Source organism: Octopus bimaculoides, chromosome 21, assembly GCF_001194135.2.
Source record: "Octopus bimaculoides isolate UCB-OBI-ISO-001 chromosome 21, ASM119413v2, whole genome shotgun sequence".
Taxonomy (NCBI): Eukaryota; Metazoa; Mollusca; class Cephalopoda; order Octopoda; family Octopodidae; genus Octopus; species Octopus bimaculoides.
The window spans coordinates 37,287,801-37,300,833 of record NC_069001.1 but is presented as its reverse complement, the minus strand read 5'-3'; the positions used below and the strand labels follow the sequence as shown (position 1 = coordinate 37,300,833).

General features: G+C 34.3%; 3 protein-coding genes across 4 annotated transcripts in view; 1 reads left to right on the top strand and 2 right to left on the bottom strand.

Annotated features, from left to right (window-relative positions):
* Nucleotides 1–13,033, bottom strand: part of LOC106868788 (UBX domain-containing protein 11) — a 147,774-nt gene that overhangs the window by 37,453 nt on the left and 97,288 nt on the right. The window lies entirely within an intron of this gene.
* On the top strand, nucleotides 1,585–6,572 carry LOC106868792 (zinc finger protein 708). 2 transcript variants are annotated; one of them, XM_014914210.2, is made up of 2 exons: nucleotides 1,585–1,829; nucleotides 4,096–6,572. In XM_014914210.2, exon 2 carries the CDS (start codon nucleotides 4,401–4,403, stop codon nucleotides 5,589–5,591), a length of 1,191 nt encoding a protein of 396 aa, XP_014769696.1. In that variant the 5' UTR covers nucleotides 1,585–1,829; nucleotides 4,096–4,400; the 3' UTR covers nucleotides 5,592–6,572. The 2 variants fall into 2 exon arrangements, with proteins under 2 accessions (XP_014769696.1, XP_014769697.1); XM_014914211.2 differs by lacking the exon at nucleotides 1,585–1,829 and adding an exon at nucleotides 2,035–2,894.
* Nucleotides 11,002–12,994, bottom strand: LOC128247011 (zinc finger protein 239-like). The gene has a single exon (XM_052975550.1). The coding sequence runs from the start codon at nucleotides 12,832–12,834 to the stop codon at nucleotides 11,665–11,667; it is 1,170 nt and encodes a 389-aa protein (XP_052831510.1). The 5' UTR covers nucleotides 12,835–12,994; the 3' UTR covers nucleotides 11,002–11,664.

Sequence of the window (13,033 nt, the reverse complement as noted above, 5' to 3'; positions counted from 1 at the left end):
GCGCTTCATTTTAAGAACCCCAAAACAGTGAAAGACAAAGCAGACCTCAATGAGGTGTGCAAAGGGAGAGACAAAATGCTGCGAAGCATTTTATCTGATGGACTAAGGATTTTGACTACTCCCCACCTGAAGAACAATGGAAAATCCTTTCTAATATAGGCACAAGGCCTGAAAATCTGGGGATGGGGAAAGTCAATTATATTGACCAGAGTACATATTTTTATGGATCTCAAAAGCATGAAAGGTTTAAGCCTCCCTTTTAACCTTTCATAACATTTTCTATACTTTTGAATTTTCAGAAAACCTTTGTGAATTTGTATTCTACACACAGGAATTCATGTAATTATGGAAAAAGGGTTTATTTTAATTCATCCAAGTTCCGGAGGAAAAGCCTAATTTGTGATTTCAAAGAGTTTGTAATATTTAAAAAGGTTGAATAAAAATAAACCTTTTTTCTATAATCACACGAATTCCCATGTATAGGACACTGGGTCGATGTAATCGACTCCATCCGTTTGTCTCTCCCCTCTACGTTTAGCCCCCTGTGGGCAATAAAGAAATAAATATTAATGTATCACACATTTGTAAAAAGTAATCAAAAGTGAAACGAAAGTGTCCGGGCGTGGGGCCGAGCGTCATTACATCATTCATTTTACGTTTCATTTAACCTTTACATCCGTTTTCACCCATTCATGTTTGTCTCGTCTTGTGTCCTTGTATATGATCCCTTCTGTGTTTTGCCCCCTGCGAGTAATGAAGAAATATAGCATATGACGTACTACCGTATAGCGGTTGTCGTCGGCCGTTCAAGTACGTGTTATCAGATGGGGGGGGGGGTAATATTTAATTACTATAGAACATTTACAGCGTTCACCTTTTGTGGTAGAAGCATATATGATACAAAATACGTGCGTTATGTACAAAGAAAAGTTTCCTTTTACACTGAGAGGAGAAGCAACATATAAAACTTGTACTAACAGTATGTATACATGTGTGTGTGTGTGCGATAATAAAATATTTTCATTTACAAACCCATAGATTCTATGTTGATGTAGACAGACATGTTTTCACTAAGATACGAGTAGCAAATGTGGGAGATGATTCGTGGTGTACCTTCAACCAGAGCCCCTTTAGGAAACTAAGGTTGTGGCTTGTATATGGCTCAGAACGAGGCTAGTGTATCAAAACGTGACTAGCGTAATCAAAACGAGGTGGATTTTCTAAAATTCTCCACCCCTCCTAAAATACCCACCCCAAATGCATATTCGGAATCTACATCATATTCGTAGAGAATTTCATTGCAAAATATCCATTTTTCTGAAAGTTATGATCATCCAAAGCCGGTGGCGGGCAGAATCTTTAGTTATGCCACGTTGCAAAAAGATCAAAAAATGACTGAATGAAGAAAATAATATAAACAAAAAAATACGTCGCTTAAATCGCTGCTATTGTTAGGAAGTTAATGTGAGTGGTCATATGTAGTGATGAAGGACCTCTCATATCTCCTGACCTGATGGTTATAAAAAAAATAAATATATAAATATAAAAGAGTGTTAGTACGACATAATTCGCCAGTAACACTTCTCTATGCGCATGCTCAACCGGGTATTGACTTCTGGCTGTTATGATGAGAGGAAGACCTACATAAACAAAAAAAATTAAACGGACGAAATGTTTCGGAAGAATAAAACTTGGGAAATAGAGTTATAGAAAACAAACCATATTCACCAGTTATCTATCCACACATACCTTTTATATGTATTCTTCTCCATTCATCACAACATATGACCACTCTCATTAACTTTCTAACAATACCTGCGATTTAAGAGGTATTTTTGGTTTATTTTCTTCAGTCGTTTTTTGATCTTTTTCAATCAATACAATGTTTGGGGCTCTTTGTATTTAATATCACTTCCATATTCTTGTTTTGACACTAACTATGTAGTGTCCATCTTGTTTATAATTAGAGAATATTTTAAGAACAATGTATATATATATATATATATATATATATATATATATATATATATAAAATGTATGTATATAGCATAGCAGTTCAGCAAAAGGGACTGATAGAATGAGTACCAGACTTAAAAAGAGAAAGTACTTGGCTTGATTCAATTGACTAAAAATTCTTGAAGGTCGTGCCCCAGGATGGCTGCAGTCTAATAACTTAGGCAAGTAAAAGATAGAAGATATGTATGTGTGTGTATGTGTAGACTTAAAAGATGAGTCCTGAGGTCAATTTCTTCCACTAAAACTATTTAAGGTGGTGCTGCAGCATGGCCACAGTCAACTGAGTAAAAGAATAACAGAATTACTTATGATGGGATAGTGTGAATGGCAAAAAGTTAAATATCTTAATTTTTGAGAGCATTTCATTGGGAGTCTAGGTCCTTGTAGGTAAAGGTGTAGATAACCAGCAGCAGAGGACATACTGGAGTTTCTGGCCAGGGTTCAATACCATCCTGAGCAAAGCCAAATGGTTTTTCACTTACTTTTTGTTTCTACATCTGCAAAAATATAAAATTATATAATAATAATAAATGTAGGAGTGGCTGTATGGTAAGAATCTTGCTTCCGAACCTTTCTGGGTTGAGTCCCACTATTTGGCATCTTGGACAAGTCTTTTTCTGTAGGCTCAGACTGGCCAAAGACTTGTGAGTGGATTTGGTAGACAGAAACTGAAAGAAGCCAGTTGTGTGTGTGTGTGCTGGGAAAGATGAGATATTTAAATCTACTTTTATTATTGATTGGACGCAATTATAGATTTAAGTAGCTCATTTTTGACAGCAATTATTGGGGGGTAAAGGTGAGTGTAGATGAGCCGGGTGAGGGGGACATTCTGAAGTGTCCTGTCCTGGGTTCAAACCTGGTCAGGATGGGGGAAGAAGGTAAGAGTCTTTTTATTTTTTTTTTCGTTTATACAAAAATATTTTTTAAAAATTTTAAAAATTTCTAGATAGAAATTGAAACCTCTACCTTCATACAAGGGTGTTAGTTAAATTACTAACACCTTTAACCATTAGGCCATCAAACCAACACCTGAAAAACAGATTAAAAATGAGATATTTAAATCTATTTTTATTATTGATTTGGTGCTGTGGTAGATTTAATTATCTTATTTTCCACAGAAATTAACAGGGCACCCAATGTAAGTAAAGACAAAGATAAATAAGCAGTGATAGGACATCCTGCATAATCTGGTAGTGGGTTCAAGTCAGACCAGAGTGTAAGATTTTTCATTTTAATTTTTTTTTTTTTTTTAACAATGGTTTCAAAAAAAACTTTAATAAGTGGAGATTGAAACCTCTATCATCTTGCAATGCTATTGAACTAATTATAAATACTTTTATTCAGAAGGTCGTCTCTGCAGCAGCAAGAACAAGCTTAAAAATGGGATTTTTATTTAAATCTATTCTCAATAATGATCTGATGCTGTGTTAGATTTAAGTATCTCATTTTTTACTGAACCTCGAAGTGGGAGACCCAGTAAACCAGTGGGTTAATGGCATGGTGAGGCAGAACAACAGCTAAGATTTGAGATTTTGTCCATGGTTCAATAATGTGCAATATTATCCAACTCTCTCTTTCTTGGTCTACAACTTGTTGGGGCAGAGTCCTCAAGTATCTCTGCCATAGGGTCCTATCAGAAGCAACTGATATAATTGGGAAGTAGACTTCTTAACTACATTCCCATGTTTATGCCTGTTCATGAAAAGACAAATTAAAAATTATGGAGTTAAAAGATTATGCTATGTTAATTTGTAGGATCAAAGAAATATTCGATAAAGATAAACTATAGCAATGTTTCATAAATAATCCAGTACATGGTTTTGATAATTCAATGAAGATTTATTGAATTGTCACTACACAGCTGTATATTCTTTTTTGCAATGTAGATTTTCAGCTTAAATATGTGTTATCATTACAAGTTAATTTTCCTGGACTTTAATTTTTATAATGTTTACAAAAAGTAAAGTGCAAATAGAAGTTTACATCTCTAGTTTATCAGTATAGAAATGTTGTAAATTTCCCACTGTTGAATCTCTACTTGTATTTCTTTTATCTTATAGTGATTCTCTACTATTTCAGGAATATCAGATGACACTGGCACAAGAATATTTTACTTTGGATAGTATCATCAATGTTTATCATCATTTAAAGACTAAGAGAAGATGTTATACAGAAAACATACCACCTTGACTTTATTAAATCTCTTCCTAAATATTTCCTGTCAACTGAAATATTCAAATTGTGTACAAGGTCTACAAAAGTAATTTGCATTCTAATTAAACTTAAATTTGCTGACATTTTCAAATATCACCAATGAGCAAAGTTGGTGAAAATTTCATAGGAGAAAATATAAATATTAAAGAAGTGGTGAGTGAATAATAATTATGGAAAATGAACTATGTGAGATACCAGTAAAAGTTAAAACAGAGCCTGAAAGGATTGATTTTGCTTCTGAGATGCTAAAAGAGACAGAAAAAACATCATACCACCGTGACATATGTGGTGAATCATTCTTTCAAACCAGTCACCTAACTACTCATAGAAGTATCCATACACAAGAAAAGCCATATCACTGTGATATCTGTGGATCGTCCTTCTCTCAGAGAAATGCTTTAACTATACATAAACGCATTCATACAGGGGAGAAGCCATATCACTGTGATATCTGTGGTAAATCATTTTCTGAAACAGGAAACTTAACTACACACAAACGTATTCATACAGGAGAGAAGCCGTATTGCTGTGATATCTGTGGTAAATCATTCTCTGTAACAGGTCACTTGACTAGACACAAAATCATTCATACAGGAGAAAAACCTTATCACTGTGAAGTCTGTGGAAAACCTTTTTCTCAACGTATTCATTTAATTTTTCACAAAAGCATTCATACAGGAATCAAGCCATATTGCTGTGATTTCTGTAGTAAATCATTTTCTCGAAATGAAGGCTTAACTAAACACAAGCATATTCATATTGGAGAGAAACCATTTTCCTGTGATATATGTGGTAAATCATTCTCTACAAGCAGTGACTTAAATAAACACAAGTGCATTCACACAGGCAAGAAACCCCATCACTGTGTAATCTGTGGTAAATCATTTTCTGGAAGTAGTGAGTTAACTACTCACAAACGTATTCATACAGGAGAGAAGCCATATCATTGTGATATCTGTGGCAAATCATTCTCTGGAAGTAGTAATTTAAATAAACACCAATATATTCATACAGGAGAGAAGCCATATTCATGTGCTATCTGTGGTAAGCAATTCTCTTATAGTAATGCATTAGATATGCACAAATGCATTCATACAGGAGAAAAACCATATCACTGTGATATCTGCGGTAAATCATTCACTTATAGAAATGCTCTAACTATACACAAACATATTCATACTGGAGGAAAACCTTATTACTGTGATATCTGTGGCAAATCATTCATTGTAAGTAGTCATTTGACTAACCACAAACACATTCATACAGGTGAAAAGCCATATCACTGTAACATCTGTGGATTTAAGTACTCACATACGTACTCATACAGGAGAGAAACCATACCACTGTGTCATCTGTGGTAAATCCTTCTCTCACAGAAATGCTTTAACTATTCATAAACGAATTCATACAGGAGAGAGGCCATATCACTGCATTATCTGTGGTAAATCATTCTCAGTAAGTAGTGATTTAACTAGACACAAACGCATTCATACAGGAGAAAAGCCCTATCACTGTGACATCTGTGATAAATCTTTCTCTGGAAGAGGTCATTTAACCACTCATAAATATATTCATACTGGAGAGAAGCCATATCTCTGTGATATCTGTGGTAAATCATTTACTCACAGTGGTGACTTAACCACTCACAAACGCATTCATACTGGAGAGAAACCGTATCATTGTGATATTTGTGGTAAATCATTCTCTCGTCATAGTCAATTAACTATTCACAAACGCATACACACAGGAGAAAAGCCATATCACTGTGATATCTGTGGCAAATCATTATCTGACCCAGGTAACTTAACTAGTCACAAACGTATTCATACAGGAGAAAAGCCATATCTCTGTGATATTTGTGGTAAATCATTTTTGGAAGTGGTGACTTAACTACTCACAAACGCATTCATACAGGAGAGAAACCATATCACTGTGATGTCTGTGGTAAATCATTTTCTCAGAAACGTCATTTAACTACACATGTATTTATTCATACAGAAGAATAACTGCCAATGGAGGAAGATATGCTATAAAAAATACCTAACCATAAATATATTTGCAGAGGAAAATAGACAAACCTATCAATGAAAACTATATTTTATTTAACTACAGCTATGTACATTCATGAGATAACTTATTGCTTTGATAGTTTTTGGTAATAATATCGTTTCAGAATATATAAGATAACATAGTACATGAGGGGAGGTAAGATGTATTTGGTCTATTGTATGTAACTGAGAAATGTATTCTCATAAATCAGGCATTACATCACTGTGTAATTTTGTTAGTAATAAATATACAAGTGATAGAAGAAAACATTTTATCACATTATATAAGATATATATGTTATATGTTGTTGGTCTTTTGTACATTAATTTACTTATCTAATAAATATTCTTGGATACAACAAGCGTGATGGAATAGGAATACCTGAGTGAAAGTGGCACAATTCAACAAGCTCTGTAGAGCAGTGTCCATTAGAGACTAGTAAAGAGAGGAATCAGTATATTTACTGGTTAGAGGCTGGAAATATGTTCTTGATACACTCTTAATGTCCAGTTTTACAAGACAGTCAATTTATCTAGTGTTTATCTATTGCCTTCTTTTACCTGCTTTAGTTGTTGGACTGTGGCCATGCTGGGGCACCAACATTGAAAGGTTTTCTCAAATTGACCCCAGTAATTATTCTGTCAGTCTGTTTTGCTGAACTGCCAAGTTACAGGGATTGAACAATCCAACACTGTCAAGTAGTGGTAGAGGAAAACACATTATTAGGTCACTATTGTATTTCTAGACAACGCTAATTGAAACAGATTCATTGGGAATCAACGACAGTTATCTCTCCTGATCAAACATTCTAGAAGATTCCAGAAAATTATTGGTAAACTTGATTAACTCCCCTACCACATGTAACTTCAAAATAACACACAGGAGGTCACAAGTAGCACATCACCTATTTAAGCAGCATTCCCGCTTAAATCAGCCTCTTCTATAACTGCTTCTTCAAGGCACAACAAGTTCCCCCACGACCTAGAGAGAGCCAGACACATGAATTCGATTTCCGATTTCCAGTCATTAGCTCATCATGGTATTCTACGTCTAGTGCCTGTGGAAAGTAAATCTCGTAGCTTGATTTATTTCTATTTACTCGGTCATCATGGAACATAGCAAGTTGTTCAAAACCTTTCTTCTTTCCAGAAATCTTTATTGAACATTGTATACTCACTGAACGCATTCATTTATCACTTGTCAGAATAAAACTTGAAGCTATTCACACAGAATGAGTGTTATTGTCTTTAACTGCATAGAGGTATTTCATCGTTATTGGATTAATATTCAGTCCAATTACTGAAGTGTTGACGTTTTTATTAGCAACTTCACACACTAAATATTCCTTTAACTAACCAACTGTTAGAAGATGGTAAAACATCAAACATTTTATTTGAGAAATTTGAACCTGGGGTCCAATGCTGAGATGAGGAAGAAGGCTAAAAATAAAGAAATTTGTTGTAAGTTTAGAAGACCTCCACTGAGACCAGAGGTGGGTTTCTCTCTGGGGAATAAGTTTCATGACACAGTTTGTCTTAATCAGAAGGAATGTATTTGCAAATTTTGGATTCTACTGCTACTAGATTAATTAAAGCAAAGAAAATGAAAGAGACCACTAGGAATATATTTTTAATGTGGATATATTTTGGAACTGCCAGTTGAATTTTCCGTTAAATGACACTGGGTGTGAGTTTCACAATAACTACAAAAAGATAAATGATCATGAAAACGTAGAGTTACTTACTGCAGGGCAGAAATGAGAAAAAGTAGTAATTGATAATAAGCAATAAGACACATAAAACATGAAGAATCTTGATATATATATATATATATGAAAACATACTGCAACATTAGTTTAAAAAAAAAAAAGAAACTATACCAACAAGATGAATGATTAATGAAAAATGCAAGGATAATGGAGACTTATCTTATTCCACATAGTTATAAAGAAGATTCAAGTAATCTAAAAAAGAGATTCTCCCACATGCAGCCATAAAGCTATGCAGCAAGTAATGTTGACTTACATGAGAAAGGAATTGGCAAATGCAGACTCCAGATTTCACTGCTACGTTTTTATAGAGCAATATGCTAGAGAGAGGTTTTCTTTAGACTACCTTTTGATATGTGTCCAAATGTATGTGTGGAAGGTGAAATTTATTTATTATTTGAATGATGTTCCTCAATCATGCTATAAGGTCTCTCAAGCTGAATGCCCTAACCACTAATCCTTCACTATATCAACAGAAATGAGGAGGAAAGTCACTAAGGAAGAGTAATGAGAAATCTGAATTGAAAGACTTGAAGGTCAGATGATGTGGGTATCTATGCACACTTGTCCAGATATATCATCTGAATGTTTGTAAAATGAGCAAATTAAGGATGTAGTTTCAAGTTAATAAAGCATTGTCAAAATTGAAATCTAGGAAGAGTTCCATATCATTTTCAGTGTCAGATCTGAATATTAAAGAAAGAGATGTGTTATTGATCACAGAATTTTGTGCATAACCATTTAAAAGACTGATAAGTTGTAATTACCACATATTAAGGAAATGATTAAATTCTGATGTCGTTTAAACACCTCCTATTTTGTGGTTCCACAAAAATTACAAAGTTAATGATTTTATCACACTAAGATTTGAGAGTTTTCTTAAAAGTCACTGAAATCCTCTTGAAATGACTTTATTTGTTGCTTTTAGGGAAATCTTTTCTCGAGCTACATTTAATAAGAAGAGGTGGTAGAAATATTTTCTTGGTATCCACTTAAGTAAACTGGACAATGGTCACTCCTGGAACATAAAGTGACTTTAGTGGCCAGTCTCACTTAATATAGTGATCTGTGGTAGTATTACAAACTTATAGACATAAGACAATATTTTGTAAATTCTGCTAGCATGACTATTAGTATGGCAATCACTTGGCACTGAGATTCTATTGAATATGATATTGAATGGTATCAAGCAGTATATCCATGTTATTGCATCATATTTAGACAAAGTGAGCTACAGGAGTGTATGGCATGATGTGACCATTATGCTGCAGAGCTGCTTTCAAGCTTGTGATGGATCAAATCAAAGAGGCTCTAGAAGAATGAGACAACTCTGTGTGAACGCTGACGTCATTGTAATAGCAGAGTGAACCATCTGTTGCAAAGCATGTTGATTAAATTAAATTTTCTATTTTGGATAGTGACTCACTTGTACACTTTGGTCAAGTCAGTTACCTTCTTTCAAGTGAGAAGCTCTGCCAACATAAAATGCTCAACAATAAATAACCTAGGCTCCATATTTTCTTCATTTATGTAATTGAGGACCAGTAAAAAAAAGTCCAGCACTTCCACTAATTGTATATTCATTAACCTCCATTTCCTCATATTTAAAAATTAATCCATCACATGAGGGTAAGGAAATGAGCATTGGGCCATCATGTCACCTTGGTCAGCATGCAGAATATACATTTAAACAGACACATTTAATTACATTAAAATTACACAATTAGCAGACACTGTGATGATTTCCCCACCACAAGGTCCAGTCTTTGATGTGGTGTGAAGGCTTCTGTGCCTCAGTGACACAGATAGCTATACCAGCAGAGCATAAGCTTCTGGTATGGCCTCATGCTGAACAGGTCAATAGAAAACAGACAGAATAATAAGGGACACACTCTTCCCAGGGGTAAAAATGAGTTTGCATAAGGCCAACATCTCTACCTTGAATAATGCAAAATTACAAAAGCATCAATGACAATTCAAAACACCAAGATCTGGGACAGGAAGCCTTTTCCTCAGGACAACATATGAAATGGTGCAGCAAAATCTGAAAGGATGGCTATACGTTAAGGAAACCAACATCTTGCATTACATATCAGGCCCTGACCTACAACCAACAAAGGAGATGGGATATTGAGATATACCTGAGAAAATAGAGATCTAACTGGATAGAAGCAGAAAAGACAGCCCAGAACTGAGAATAGTGGAGAAAAATTAGATGGCCTATGCTCCTTAGAGAGAGAAGTAGATATGATATTTATGTTTTCTCTATAGATTGAGTCAAGCAAAAGACACTGATTACCTTTCTTGTGATATAATCAGTCAAATCAGTCATGTAGTCTATTTGAACAGGCAGAATAGATTCAATGTGGTGGCCACTATTTGTCTTGGTCACTTATATAACAAAATTAAATCTAGAATATTTCATAAGATCTGTTGCAATAGTCCACTAGTGTGCCTTAGTACCACAAACATAAAAGAAAATAGCAGAGACTCCAGCAAAGAAGATCTGAAGAAGGAATTGTAATTCCAAAATATCATTGGACTATAGATAACCAAATTACAACAGGTATATAGTCCATTTTTTGTTCTATAGTGCATTGTTATACCATTCTAAACTTTTTATTCTTAACAAACAATACACAATGCTTCAAGCGAACTACAATACTCTCCTATAAAAGAAAATGTCAAGATGACTTTTATAATCACAAGACATTATTAAAATAGCAATAGTATGATCAAAAAAATATTTCAATTATAATCATTAAAAAATTCTGTCACAAAAATCATACATGCTGCTGCGAAAATGAAGGTTTTGAAATCAGCATCAGAAATACTTTCTGGTCGATACTAAAAATATCTCTGATAGAAATACTTTGTTGAAGATCATTCCTTTTTTTTTTGTAGGATTATACAATAGAACGAACATGTTTTTACAAAGTTGATACTAAGACAAATTAATAAGTCTTTATTTTATTATCTAAAGCATGAAACATTCCATTGTTCAGAAAAATACATAACATTTTTCACAGGATATAGGAATAGATACATGAATGAATATAGAGAAGATTATGTACAAACACCAAAAATACTGTCAGGTTCACCGAAAAACTATCCGATAGAAATTGTTGAAGTCATTACTTTTGTTAATTCGATGGAGTATATACATGAATGAATATATAGAAAACAAAGACTATAAATAAGACATCATACTTATATTCCGAAGGGGTATGAAATATTTTCTTCTTTCCAGATGGATCCTTACTTTTTCATAACCCGCCTTCGAGGATTTCAGGTTAGGATTTTGGTTTTCTTAAGGTGTGGCCTATCCATCCATCCAGATATTGCAGCACCACATCATTCCAACATAATACCTGTACAGAGTGGCCACTGAAGATGTATAAGAATACACTTCTCAGTTATTTACCCACAGTGTCCAATAAATCTACTGTTGTTTCCATCAGGAAATAATTAAGCTACAAAATATAGAAGTATATTCTGAAATTATTTTTACTAAAAATATCAAACTGAATTCAGTCATGAAAGATAGTCGTGTCTACCTTCTGTGAATGCATCTATGGTTAGGTATTTCTTCATTGCATATCTTCAGACACTGACAGTTATTCTTCAGAATCAATACAAACATGCACCATTAAGCCACGTTTCTGAGAAAATGATGTCCCACAGACATCACAGTGATATGGTTTCTTTCCTGTGTGAATGTGTTTGTGTGTAGTTAAACTACTTGCTGTAGTATATGATTTACCACAGATATCGCAACAGTATGGCTTCTCCCCTGTATGACTGCGTATGTGTTTAGTTAAGTTAGTTGATGTTGTGAATGATTTACCACAGATATCACAGTGATGTGGCTTCTCACCAGTATGAATTCGTTTGTGAGCAGATAATGATTCTCTACGAGAAAATGACTTGTCACAGATATCACAGGAATAAGGCTTGTCTCCTGTATGAATGCGTATGTGAGCAGTTAATTCAGAACTTGTAGAGAATGATTTACCACAGATATCACACGCATGTGGCTTCTTTCCAGTGTGAATGCATTTGTGAGCAGTTAAATGTCCACCACGAGAGAATGATTTACCACAGACATCACAAAGATACCGTTTCTCTCCTGTGTGAACACGTTTATGACTATTCAAGTTACGTGGGTCAGATAAGGTTTTGCCACAGATATCACAGTGATACGGCTTTTCTCCTGTATGAATGCGTTTGTGTATAGTTAATTGACTATTTGCAGAGAAAGATTTACCACAGATATCACAGTGGTATGGTTGCTCTCCTGTATGAAAATATTTGTGAGATGTTAAATGACTACTAATAGAGTATGATTTACCACAGATGTCACACTGAAATGGTTTCTCTCCTGTATGGAAGCGTTTGTGCACTTTTAATTTACTGTTTGAAGACAATGATTTACCACAGATATCACAGTGACATGGCTGCCCTCCTGTGTGAATGTATTTATGGACAGTCAACTGATGACTCCGAGCAAATGATTTATCACAGATATCACAGTGATAAGGCTTTTCTCCTGTATGAGTACGTATATGAATTGTTAAATAAGTACTTCGATAAAAAGCTTTACCACAGATATTACACTGATATGGTTTCACTCCTGTATGAATACGTTTGTGAGCAGTTAAAGATTTCTTTAGAGAAAATGATTTACCACAGATGTCACAGTAGTTTGAAGTTTTTCTCATCTCTTTCAACATCTCATCAGAAATATCGATGCTTTCAATCGCTGTCTCACTCAATGTATTTTCCATAATTGTTCTTCTCTCACCAATTCATATATTTTATCCTTATTTTTTTTGAAGAAATCTCTTTCAACTTCACTCTTACTTGATATCTGAGGATGGTATCTTAAACTACTCAATGGTGGATAACAAGTAGAAACGACCTTTAAATGTGAAAATTCAATTAAAAAAATACCTCATATGAATGAAAACTATGATTAGTAGTTCA

Excerpts from the sequence above, each read along its gene's own strand:
- LOC128247011 (XM_052975550.1), bottom strand. The coding sequence starts at position 12,834 with ATGGAAAATACATTGAGTGAGACAGCGATTGAAAGCATCGATATTTCT.
- LOC106868792 (XM_014914210.2), top strand. The coding sequence starts at position 4,401 with ATGGAAAATGAACTATGTGAGATACCAGTAAAAGTTAAAACAGAGCCT.